At 49.3% G+C, this 12,473-nt stretch overlaps 5 protein-coding genes across 5 annotated transcripts; 1 reads left to right on the top strand and 4 right to left on the bottom strand.

Annotated features, from left to right (window-relative positions):
* Positions 1–88: 88 nt before the first annotated feature.
* ACHE_50837S (40S ribosomal protein eS30) lies at positions 89–701 on the bottom strand (the record flags this gene model as incomplete). Its single annotated transcript, XM_043280598.1, has 3 exons — positions 89–115; positions 331–435; positions 642–701. The coding sequence occupies 3 exons, from the start codon at positions 699–701 to the stop codon at positions 89–91; spliced, it is 192 nt and encodes a 63-aa protein (XP_043138161.1).
* An 895-nt stretch (positions 702–1,596) lies between these two features.
* Positions 1,597–4,266, bottom strand: RPL24 (60S ribosomal eL24 domain-containing protein; the record flags this gene model as incomplete). Its single annotated transcript, XM_043280596.1, has 8 exons — positions 1,597–1,845; positions 2,050–2,193; positions 2,353–2,502; positions 2,977–3,360; positions 3,417–3,457; positions 3,513–3,581; positions 3,641–4,065; positions 4,136–4,266. The coding sequence occupies 8 exons, from the start codon at positions 4,264–4,266 to the stop codon at positions 1,597–1,599; spliced, it is 1,593 nt and encodes a 530-aa protein (XP_043138160.1).
* Positions 4,267–4,839: 573 nt separating this feature from the next.
* UBC13 (E2 ubiquitin-conjugating protein UBC13) lies at positions 4,840–5,472 on the bottom strand (the record flags this gene model as incomplete). The annotated part of the gene is made up of 4 exons (XM_043280595.1): positions 4,840–5,015; positions 5,074–5,205; positions 5,267–5,355; positions 5,420–5,472. 4 exons carry the CDS (start codon positions 5,470–5,472, stop codon positions 4,840–4,842), a joined length of 450 nt encoding a protein of 149 aa, XP_043138159.1.
* An 816-nt stretch (positions 5,473–6,288) lies between these two features.
* ACHE_50834A (Mtc5p) lies at positions 6,289–10,614 on the top strand (the record flags this gene model as incomplete). The annotated part of the gene is made up of 1 exon (XM_043280594.1): positions 6,289–10,614. One exon carries the CDS (start codon positions 6,289–6,291, stop codon positions 10,612–10,614), a length of 4,326 nt encoding a protein of 1,441 aa, XP_043138158.1.
* Positions 10,615–11,204: 590 nt separating this feature from the next.
* Positions 11,205–12,116, bottom strand: ACHE_50833S (PaaI family thioesterase; the record flags this gene model as incomplete). Its single annotated transcript, XM_043280593.1, has 2 exons — positions 11,205–11,582; positions 11,670–12,116. 2 exons carry the CDS (start codon positions 12,114–12,116, stop codon positions 11,205–11,207), a joined length of 825 nt encoding a protein of 274 aa, XP_043138157.1.
* Between the last annotated feature and the right edge of the window lie 357 nt (positions 12,117–12,473).

Raw genomic sequence — 12,473 nt, 5'->3', positions numbered from 1 at the left:
GTAGGTTGTCTTGTCGTCGGTCGGATAAATCCCGCTCGAAGTCATCATCTTAGATTTTCACCGTATCGGAAGAAGAGGTTCGACTAGTTTATGCTGCGCCAGGGTTGGGGTTCATCTGTTATCAATGCCGTCAGCTTCATGTTCCTTTCCGTATCAAACTCCGGAACTGTTCGATGGGATGGGCTGAAGCCGAAAGATACAGCTTAAGATGCTCGAGCCACAGAGCCGGCCGGGCGCCCGCTGCGACATGCGAACGATTCCAGAGTATCCCGAGGCTTCTTCCCATCCACGAACATCCGGAATCACTGTCCCTTATCGAATTCAACGTACCTTCCGCTTGCCACCGGTCATGGTAACGTTGACGAAACGGCGGGTGTACTTGAGACGCTTCATGGCGCGGCCCTTAGGCTGCTTCTTCTTCTCTTGCGGCTCGACCTATAATTTATCGAAAATCGATCAGCATTAATAGCCCATCAAGCGGCATCGGTATATCGCGAGCAAAACCCCCCATATCCCTCCATTTGTCGCAGAAAGGAGAAATACCATCCCTCTCCTTGCCCCTGTCGGTGGCAACATCCAGTCCAACTCATCTCGCTCGCAGATAACCGCTCATAACATCAAAGAGAAAAGGAGTAACCCACCTTAGGAGTCGCAGACTTGACCTTACCCGCACGGGCGAGAGATCCGTGAACCTTACCCATGGCTGCTGGTGGTGTTGTATAACTTGTCGGATCGAAATGGGGGAGGAGTTGTCAGAAAGGCTGCTTTGAGAGGGGGCGGCGGAAAGGGATCTGTGGGCAAAAACCGCGTTACACCGCCCGGTAAGCGAGATGGCGAGTTTCAGTCGCGTAACGTGACAGGTATTGATGCCTGAGCTTACTAAGTCTCTCTTTTTGATGAGTGGACGGGAAATGATTATGGGGATTATTGAGAGTGGTATTCTAGGTGCTTATATTTCTTGTTTGTTACGAATGAATACATTTTTATATGTCTTTTACTCTAGATACGACTGCATGGACAGTCATTCCTTCTATTCGGGGTCCCGAAAGGGCTTAGCGTAGGTTTGTGCCCTATACTTATTGATTAGGGTCGGGCGTATGGTACTGTTATTATTGATTACGGGTCATGTGATACGCTGGCGATAAGCCTGATCGCCATGACATCGCTGTATGCTGTATGGCGCTAAGTACGGAGAGATCCTGGAGACTCCGCCAATATCTAGTCATACTACTAGCCGGTGGACAGTAGAAACGATGGCATTTTACATTGTCGCAGATACAGTTCTACACTCGCAATTGAACTATGTCGCGTAGTACTACAGACTCAATCGATAACAGACATTACCACATTTTCTTTTCCATTTCTTGGCTATAAACCATGGCGTAGTGATAGAAACAGCCTGAAAGCCGAGCGGGAAGTTTCATTCGCAAAGAAACCCTTCGCTCACATCGTACGCCGAACTGTTGTAAACGATTTTGTTTAGGAAAAAAACAAATCTCTCAGCTCCGGGAGAAGTATCATAGAATTCCAACCACATGAGATTCTCTTGTACTAAAATGGAAAAAAGAACACCCAGCCCAAGCCTAAACCGTTTTTTTAAGTACGCTTCTTACCACCCTGCTTAGCACCACCCTTGGCGGCACCGGCGGCGGACTTGGCCTTCTCAGCCTTCTTAGCGCTCTCGGAAGCGGCCTTCTTCTCCTTAGCCTGCTTGATGGCCTCCTGGCGGGCGGCGGCACGGGCCTCGGGGCGCTGGTTGCGGCGCTCCTTGATCACATCGAGAGAGGCACCGACAATGGCACGCTGGGACTTCACGACACGGCGAGTGCGCTTCTTAGCAACTTCCTGTTCAAGTTGAAAAACCACCGGTCAGCATCTGTCTCCATATCGCAGTTTTGTTGTTTCCTGTTCCCCTATCATCCAACATAATCTTTTATCTTCATCTGTGTCGGTATGAAACGGTCGCTGTTCGTCGACGGATTCCCTTGTCCCCCTCTTCTCGGAAACAACTCGAAACTCTCAAACGAAAAGGGATTGGACGGTACTGACTTCAGAGATACCCTTCTTGTGCTGGCGACGGTAGAGAACAGTCCAGGATAACCGGCGAGGGTTCTTGCGCTGGAGGAAAAGGGACTCGGACTTTCCGTTCTGGAAGCGGAAGATCTTGCTGTCGCCACGGACGAACAGCTTACCCTATAATTTTGAAGAATATTCCCGTTAACCAGCCATTCTCAAGTAAACGTATAGGTAGGCGGCGAATTCGTTTGTCTCGATTCGATATGCAGCATCGTGGCGGGTCATCGATAAATGACTTCGACGGGCCTGCCTGCCCAGGGGAGGGCACAAACACACCTTTCCAGGGTAGATCTTCTGACCGCTGAAAGAATCGTCGTAGGTACGCATCTTGGTTGTCGGTGATGCGCAGCCGGTCGAGACGAGTTGTTGTCGGTTGGCGTTGGGTGGTTGAGTCGAATCGGTCTCTGCGGCGACCTGGTCGTGAGACTGACACAATTGTTGGTGCGCGGTGCGGAGCCTCGCTAAAGTGCAACACGTGATCTCGGCTGCCCTTGGTTGGCCGAATCGTCTCCCGGAGCGGCAACTAGAGTAGAAGGTCATGGGATATCAATTATTTTCTATAATTGGATTTAATTAAGAGTTAAAGTACATTTATAATGCTTACTTGACGCTGGAATTCATTTGCTGCTGGGACTATGTACCTTGTCCGCCCTGTAGGGCAGATACGTGTGCTATTTCGGTAGCCCTCACGTCTCCCTCCTCAGTACTATTGACCTTTCTCTCTCTTATTTCTTGGTTTTATTATTAGGCTGTCAGACAAATTCTATCACAAAAACGTGATACCTTCATCATGCCAGTCGCAAGGGCCCCAGGGTTCAGGCTTACATTCCTATACAGCCAGGTCAATATCCATATCAAGTGATAGCAATCCAGATACAACGAGGAAGCCATTGTACATACCTTGCATTGGACATCCCGACAAGCCACATTGATACAAATCCCACAACACTCCGGGCAGACATATCGCCCACAACCCCCTCCCAAGGTACACATAATGAAGGTCGTGTTATCCCGAACATGCGACCCCAATGCCTCAATATTCAAAACAATCCTCTCAGCCTGAGCAGCTTTGAAAGCACCCGAACTTGGATCTTTCTTCGCGCGACATCCAGCCTCGTACATGCAGCACGCAGTATTGCAAACCGCGCAGGCTCCCATGCAGGAGGCGCATCTTAGATTCTTCGTGTGCCACATTCTCGGGTCGTTGGGTCGTTGTGGGGAGTCGGGGTCTTCTTCGGCGCGGAGAGCGACTTGGGTTCCAGTGATTTCGCGGATGTGCTTGAGCTGTTGGAGTTGTTAGTGGGAGTTGGTTGGTTAGGTGTGAGATGGGTACGGTTTACCTTCTTTTGGAAGGAAATCGCCTGTTCGTCCTCTGTTTTACCTAGCAAGATATTAGTGCATCATAACTAACATATGAGCTATCCCCTCGCACTCACCATCTTTTAAGGATTGACTGGGGCCAGATACTGTTTCCGAGAAGTCGAGATTAGGAAATGCAGTGTCTCCTGGAACCGAATCTGTTAGCTTCTTCGATTGTTCGGGCTGATATTCAAGAGCAACATACCGCTAAATGAACTGATGTACTTTGAAAGCCTGCCATGAGAACCAGACGACTTATAAGTCGCATCGCTCTTCTCAGTAGCTTGAGAGCTGACAGAACTAGCCAACGAAAATCGCCGAAAGTCTCCAAAACCAGTAAGCGAGTGCAAACTAGATCGCTGAGAGCTGACTGCCGTTTGTCCCGGAACGCCAGCGAACACGGTAAATCTCTTCAGAAAGGAATTGCGCTTTCTTCTTTCCTTTGTCTTGTTCGTGGTCTCTGATCCGGGACTTCCAGGGCTTTTGGGGCTAGTTGGAGGTGACGGGTCCTCGTATCTCCCATCCTTCGAGTGAGAAACGTCCTCGAGCGGCTTAGCTGTGACGTCGGAAGAGCTGTCAAGGCCTAGACTATGATCAATGGAGTTCGTCTCGTTCGTATCGGCCGTGGACCTAAAAGACTGTCCTTTTAGCTTGGAATCCTATTTCTTTTTTTCTTTGAAAGTATTAGGGAATTGCTTACTTTAGTTCCCCCTCTATGTGTTGATCGTCATCGCTGTTGGAATCTGAGAACGCCGAAGACTCAAATGTATATTCAAGTGACTGCTCACAAGAATCTCCGTCCTCAACATCGTTGGAAATCTTCAAACTCATCGTTGAAACAAGGAAGTAGCTTGCTGTGGGTAGAGGTCAAGACATCAGAAAGCCTTTTCTTGGAGATATTTGGGGATGCATATTGCAAATGTTTCAAAAATGAGCTTGGCGAATATACTGGGATAGTGAATGATTAAGCTAGCGTGATGTAAATCAATCTCAGATGCAACTGTATTGTCTCTACATCGGGGTCTTACAATCCTATCAGGAAATCACTGTCTACTCACGATTATTCTGTCAAAGTCGATTAAAATTCGTGGTCAATTCATGAAAAGGACCAATTGTCCTGTTGACCTATAAAAATCTAATCGCCGACGAGGACAATAAGCATGAGAGCCCTGGCGCTGCTGTATGTTATGAAATAAGTGTTAGGAACGCTATATACAAGATAGAGGATAAATGCTCTCCAGTTCAAAAGAAGACTGAGAACGTAGGTAGCAGAGCAGCTTGCCTGCCAAAAAGCAAAAGAATAAGTCTATAGACACGGTAATCGCCCCATCATAGTCACTTCGTCACTGAGTAATTCGTATTTTCGTCATAACAGGGTTGATTGAAACTTTTGCTTCCAACATTTTAAGTCATAGCATGTGTTCTCGTCCACTCCTTTGCAGTCTGAATAGCAGCTGGTTCATCCTCCTTCCAGCGCTGAGCAACGTCATTGGCGAGAGGGTCGTCCGGGTTCGGTGCACCAAGCAAGGCTTGGATCGAGAGCAAGATTGTGCGGATTTGTAGAGCAGGCGACCAGTTGTCTTTAAATAGTGTTAATTGACCAGATCCCAAACCATATTTGAACCCAGCAGTACTCACTCTTCAAGACATCCAAGCAGATACGTCCAAGGCGGTCGATGTTGGGGTGGTAGATCTTGGTCAAGAATCGGATCTTGGGAGGAGTCATGGGGTAATCATCCGGCAGGAACAGTTCGAGGCGGAAAATGCCACCTGTTGCGAGAAAGTGTTATAGGATATCCCAGCAGATATGTTATAGCGGAGAAATTCCTACCCTCATAGGGAGACTGTACGGGTCCGTGAATCGAAACGTCAAAGTATCTCAGGTTCTCTTCGTGAGGCACGGCGTTGATACCAGGGACCCTAAAGGAAGGCGATTCATTAGCAATCGCTTATAGCAAAGAAACCGTAATTGCAGATAGCTTACGGCTCTGCCATAAGACGCTCGGTCTCCTTCACGATTCTCTTTGGCAACGCCATCTTCTTATCGTAGTCCGCGCGAGGTGGGGTGTATGATTCCCTTAAGGTCTGGTGGAATTTCCTTCCTTTTGACGCAATGAAAAAAATGTAAGAGTATTCAAGCCACAAATGTGTGGCGTCTTTCCAGCAAAGTCGTGTGCTTAAACCACCAGAACGACCAAGGCAAAGTCTAAGTTTCTCCGGTTGTTACCATTGGGGATGCTCTTCGACGTCGTCTTATGTAACCAGAGGGGGGCTGCGTCAGGGTCCTTCACCGCCTGCCGTATTTTGTACGGAGAGCGACACAGACCTCGAGTGCAGCCTGTGATCTTTTCTTTTTCAACAGCTCTCTCCACAGCAACCTAGGTTCGTTTCGGCGGAGAGATCCATAATCTATATTCTCCGTATAGATCATCTGCACAGACGTCGAATTCATTGTGGAGGTAAGTCGCTAGATCCCCAATAGAACTTGTACTATTTATACGGACAACCCTTCCTTTATCTATATGTACCGGCTAATATTGGATTGTTTCTGCATTAGCTGCACCCCCAACGAGTAATTTATCCCTCCCGGTCTAGTTCTTATCCGATTGGTTTCTCGAATTCGCAATGCGCGCAAGCGACAGCGTCGGGTCCTTGCATTTCACATAGTCGACAACAATTCCATAAGTATCATTGAAATGCGAGCATCGTTCGGGTTCTTGTATCATCTTCCACCATCTCTTTACATGATATTTGGAGAGACCCGGCTATCCTCCGGGGAACTCCTGGACAACAGCTGAGCAGCAAGGTGTGGAGGCATTCCCCAAAGAAAATCTCGGCTTCCCATCAGAAGCCATGTCCAACTCAATGGAGCCCAGGCCTCTGACATCGGCCTTCGAAAGTCCAACATTTGGCGAGGACAGCACCTTCCATGTGGAACAGCCAGTGGGTTCCATGTCCATATCGCCATGTGGACGAGATGTAGTGCTCGCGTCAAAAGAAGGTCTTCATATCATTGATCTTGATTCTCCATACTCGCCGCCTCGGTATCTTCCGCATCATACGCCATGGGAGGTCGCGGACGTTCAGTGGTCGCCGTTCGCCGCTCGCGATTACTGGGTTGTGAGCACATCAAACCAGAAAGCTTTGGTATGGAACTTGGCTATGAATACCTCGCAAAATTCCATTGAGCATGTATTACACGCTCATTCCCGGGCTATAACCGATATCAACTTCTCGGCTCATCATCCGGACGTTATCGCAACATGCTCTGTCGATAGTTTTGTTCACAGCTGGGATTTACGAACGCCCTCACGACCGGCTATTACGTTTTCCGACTGGTTTGCTGGGGCTACCCAGGTTAAGTGGAATCGACAAGACCCTCATGTCATCGCAAGTTCACACGATAGATTCCTCCGAATATGGGATGATAGGATGGGGGCAGTTCCGATTCGATCTATCGAAGCGCATAATACCAAAATTTATGGCGTTGACTGGAACCGCGTACGTCCCGGCGCTTTAGTGACTTGCTCACTGGATAGGACTGTCAAGTTCTGGGACTATACCGCGGAACGCGACGTACCGGAAAAGTTGATCAGGACTCCATTCCCTGTGTGGCGTGCAAGGAATACTCCGTTTGGATGGGGCGTGCTGGCCATGCCGCAAAGGGGCAATAGCGACCTCCATCTGTACAGTCGCAGATCCGGAGAAGAACCCGGTCCAACAACCGATGAGCTCCCCTTGGTACATAGCTTTCCAGGGCGCAAGGGTCAGGTTAAGGAATTTCTTTGGAGACCTCGAGGAGGGGTGGTAAACGAGACCGATCACCGGGAATTCCAGCTTGTTTCTTGGGGATCAGATAAGGAGCTTCGCTTACACAGGGTGCAACCGGATGTCTTGAAACGTGTTGGCTACGAGAAAGGGAAATCATTCATTCATAATTTGAATGTCACTCGTTCAGGTGCAGTCTACAAAACTTTTCGTGATGGCCAGGAAGACCTTGATGGCACAGGATCTGGTCTATCAGCTGGCTCGCAGCCGCGTTTTCCTGATGGCACTGGGATTAACAACACCATCTCAATGCCATATTCTCGTACTTGGGGTGGTAATGTGGATTCAAGAGTTGGCATGCGGGCTAAAACTACTGTCAGAACTGAGACGAATCCCATTGCGTGGATGCGCGGCGTCAAGATAGCGGGGTGGGACATCGAAACGCTAGGAGATGAAATTTCGCACGTCGGGGAAAAGTTCAGCAAAGTTGTTTTTGAATCTGTCGATGTGAGGCAGCGAAAGGCGACGATATCATTGCATGGACCGTGGGGCGCAGATGGTGCATCCCTCTTCATAAAAGCGGACATCAAGTTTCCGGTTGATTACCCCAGGGCGTCGGTACCGACTTTCAACATTCAGAAAACAGCAGCCGTTACAGATCAACTCGGTGCTGGGTTGGTCTCAGATCTAAAAACCATTGCGGAATCTTATCTTTCTCGTAAGAGGGGATGTCTTGAAGGGACTATCCGTTATCTTCTGGGCGAAAGCACCCTGGAAGAAAGCATTGCATGGATTCCAGGAGAAACTGCTGAGACAGTGAAATCACCAGTCAATGGAGGGGATGACTCAAGCGATGAAGACGAAGTAGGGCTGTCGCATAGCCAAGACCTGGGAATGAGCTCCGAGCTTCTTAGACCGGTTAATGCCAATGTGATGGTGCCGGTCGCTAAAGCCTGCGGTGCGCTCTGGGCAAATGATGGTCGCTTAGTATGCTTCTTCCCACCAAAGAAGGACAAGTCGACAACCATGCTTGAAACATTGGGATTCAAGGAGATGACGAGGCTGTCAAGATCAGATAAAGTTTTCGAGGGATTTGGTCGCCTCCAGGCTGCCTCCCCAGGGCCTCGAATAACGGGTACCATAGCGAGCACTGATGACGGCGTTTCAGAATATTCAGACGAATCGGACACCGGATCATCAAGCTCTTCGGGTTCATCTGACATGTTATCGGGGTTACAAACGCGTTTCCCGGCTCCTCAGACATGGCGCAGCGCGGGCAGTCTTGGATTTCATAGGCCCCGGTCAACAGACAATTCACAAAGGTCAATTGGTGGCAGTGGGCATATCAAGCCTTCCGAAGCTTCGCAGACGGTGGTATCAATCCATGATCTTAGCAGCCTTCTACCCGCGAAACGCGAACTTGCGAGTAAATATCGGATCTGTGGCAAAAGTGCGGATGTCTGCGCCCACAATGCTTCGGTGGCCCTTGATCATGGATACCACGAACTGGCCCAGATCTGGGGCCTCGTGAAGCTGATACTACTCAACCAACAACACCCAGGCTTTCAATTCGAACCCGAGATTGTCCAGCGCCGTTTCTTCGGACTCACGCGAAGAAAAGATAGCGCTGTTGACATGAGCTTCGACACTTTAAATCCAATTCAGCTTCCCAACGGAGCAGCTGAGAGAGGTCTTCAATGGGGTAGTCATCCATTCGGTAGATCTTGGCTGATTCCCGCACTGTTCGATCACTTCGAGCGCATTGGCGATGTACAAATGGTTGCTATGCTCTCGTGTGTTCTTCACGAATTTAATAACGAGGGAAATCTTGTACGTGATCGACATGGGCACGGTGGGTTGGCACCCAGGCGCACGGAGCCTCTTTCTCCCTTGGATGCTCCTTCTGAGATCGCGGCTGCGCAAAGCAAGTCCCAAGAAGCAATGACGCCTGTCGGCTCAGCGCCAAAGGAAAGTCATCTTTTGTCTGCGGCACAAAATTCTGGCCGTTCGTCAGGCGAGACTTGGCGTGGTAGCTCCCCAACGTTTTCGACGGGCACGACTCCTCCCGCAAACTCTCGTCCAGGTGCCATAGCTGCAGACAGGAAGCATGCAAGTCATAATGTCTCAATCGCAACCTCGCCAGATCAGCAATCACAGTCACGCAGCGGCTCCGGAATCGGTTCCGTTTTGGCCTCTTCGCTGTCTCGCTCTTTCACGTTTGGTCCGTCATCAGCCTCACCTCCAACTAGTGTTCTTGGTAGGAAAAGGCAGAGTCCAAACGGCAGTCCCAATGCGCCTATTGCATGGCCCGGTGGTGCATTTCCCGCGAAGGCCGCGGCGAACAGTACCGACCATCTAATGGTCCCGACTGCACTCAATTCGCAAACACACTCCGACGCAGGGAGCGAAAATACCCAAGCTGTCCCCAAACAGCAAGCGAGGTTCAGAGTCAGCATGAAAAACCAAGGCGCTTTTGACAACGTAGGGCCTTCTCAAGACTCGTTTCTGGATCCCAAGAAGGATTGGCTCTACAGGTCGTATCGTACAGCCTATTCTCGTTTGCTTTCTATTTGGGGACTACCAATTCAGCAGAGTGAAGTCCTCAAAATTGGTGGGGTTGTCGACAGTGATGCGAATTACCGTCGTGCTAGAGCATCATTCTCATTTCCGGCCTTGATCCGTAATAACTCGGATTTCGATGGAGTCAACCCGGATACTCAAGGCCTCGAAATCCAGCGGCATTGTTCCAGATGTGGCCTTTCCCTTCAGTTGTCAATCTTTTCAGCGCCACCTTCAATGGAGGGAGCAGCAGAAGCAAAACCTTCCGAAGGGACTAGCGTTACCTGTCCAAATTGCAGGCCTAAACAGTCGCTCCCTATCAGCCTCCCTTGTGTGATTTGCGGAGAGGTGATAGAGGGGATGCTTATCCCCTGCCTTAATTGCGGCCATGTGAGTTGCTTTAGCTGCCACCAAGCTTGGTTCTCGAAGACCCCGAGCCAAAACGACCAAGAAAAGACACCTGCAACACCCGGACAGGAGCAGGAGTTCCGATCCTGCCCTAGTGGGTGTGGCTGCATTTGCTCTGAGCATATCACAGTTAAGATTCCAGTACCCTGGACTTCGCCAACTCCCAGTCATGAGCGCGAAAGGTCTTTGGACAGACCACGCAGCGGTCCGGCTGATTCATCAAGGGTATCCGGTGACTACTTCCCCAGAGATGAACAACTAGAAGGGGATGTTGAGTTCTGGCGAGCATCGCCTTTTGCATCCCTTGCCCGAGGTCTGGGTGGTGGTTTGACTCGGGGATTTCGCAAAGATGATAGACGCTTGAGATCGAAGTCGACCAGCTCCCACAGCACCGCGGCATTTGTACCGAGGAGGAGTGCGATGAATCAAGTGGAGAATAATTGATTGTGATGATCACGTCGATATCCCTGTTGCATAAACCTTTTTCTTTCTTCTGTATTCTTTTATCACAATTTTTACTTATACCCCTGTTTTCTGAGTCCTTTATTGCATCTGATGATGAGCATGGTGTGGGCGTCTGGCGCTGTTTTCTACTGCCTTTCTGAATACATACTCCCTTTCTTGGTTGAATGATTTCGAGATATGTTGATTGATACCATTAGAATTGTAATCGCAACTTTTCTGATCAGTCGTGTGAGCTAGATGTTCAGGTTCTATCGTATGCTCCCTATACTTAGTTGCAACGGCGAAAACCTTCGTTCTAATGTGTATGCTCTGGCCCTTTCACATAGTAACATCAATAGTACCAATTCTTCACTAAGTTCGCATAGAACCTGTATATCCCGATGATTTCGAATTATGTATAAAGAAAATAAGTGGGAAGCCCCAGATACGTTGAAGGCATGTTTTCAGTAGTTCTGCAAGGCCTGATCAGACATTTTGCTAACAGCAAAAATCTGGAAGACATGCCTCTCCCATTGAAGAGAAGAGCCGGGTATACCAGCATAGCAATAAGTACCCACCACAAAACAACCTCAATACTTCTCCCCAACCTCCTTAAGCTTCAACTTCTTCGGTACAACAAAAAGCGCACTTGCCTCAACACAAAGTCCACCCAACGGATCCCTAACCTCCCCCGTAACATAAGCCTTTCTCTCCGTAGTCCTCTCCTGATCCAACTTCGAATGGAATGTGTAGAAATGGCCTGAGTAGACGGGTGCGCGGTAGTTGACTTGCAGGTTTGCAGTGACGCCTGTTTTCCCGGGGAAGCTGCGCAGGGCTACGCGGCCTAGGTTTTCGTCAATGACGGTTGCGAGGGCGCCGCCGTGGGTGATTGTGGGCCAGCCTTCGGTGCCTTCACCTAGGAAGACGACGCTGATAGATTCTTGTTCTTTGCGGTTGTAGAAGACTTTCTGTATTGTTTAGTCAGTTTTGCAAATGCGGAATGGTAGTCGACTGGCTTGCGCATGCGCTGGTGCCAGACAGGAAGAGAAACCAACCTGCAGAGCTAACCCCCTACTCCCCCTCAACGGCCCAGCCGTCAACCGATGGCTATTCTCCTCCTCAGAATAATTCTGATAAACATCTGACTCCTCATAATCCGGATTACTCCTTAACTCCATAACGATCGGAATAGCCCTTTCATATATCCGCAGCAGCTCCTCCATGACAATCTTATCCTCGAGTGACCCCGGAACCGGCGGCGCCGCTACTTTCTCTTCGATTCGCTGTCCCACGAGCATGCCTAGCCCACCGAATATTGTGGCGTATGCTAGACGGCGCAGCCATATTGAGCGTTTGGAGGATGCGTTCGCGTAGGTGACGGTGCTTGTGTGTCTTGGGAGAGAGGACGGGGGGCTGGTGAGGCGGGATATGGGGCGTGTAGGTGCGCTGAGGAAGCGGGTTTGGGATCGGAGTGCTGCGCGGGAGCCGAACATTGTGGTCATATAGCAATTGCATATCGCGATCGAGGGGAGGTTGATGTGACTGAGATGCCGAGGTTGGTTCGTGAGGATCACGTGATAACAATGGTTCTTAATATATTTTTTTTTTTTTAAAGCTCTCCATGCTCATATATACCTTCGGAAGACCAGTGCATTTTGAAAGTTATCCGGTATCCGGCATAAATATTTCTGTCCTGTGATACGAGATACAACTACACAGTACATGTAGGTAAATATATCTGATGTTGTTCTCCAACAAATCAACAAACGAACGGGTTCATGCCAGGATTGGTATGTCCAAAGAAAGCCAGGAAGAAATTGGGAATCATGTCTTCTATGTATTGAAGTATAATAATAGAC

Source organism: Aspergillus chevalieri, chromosome 5 (assembly GCF_016861735.1).
Source record: "Aspergillus chevalieri M1 DNA, chromosome 5, nearly complete sequence".
Lineage (NCBI taxonomy): Eukaryota > Fungi > Ascomycota > Eurotiomycetes > Eurotiales > Aspergillaceae > Aspergillus > Aspergillus chevalieri.
This window is presented reverse-complemented; position numbering and strand designations above follow the sequence as displayed.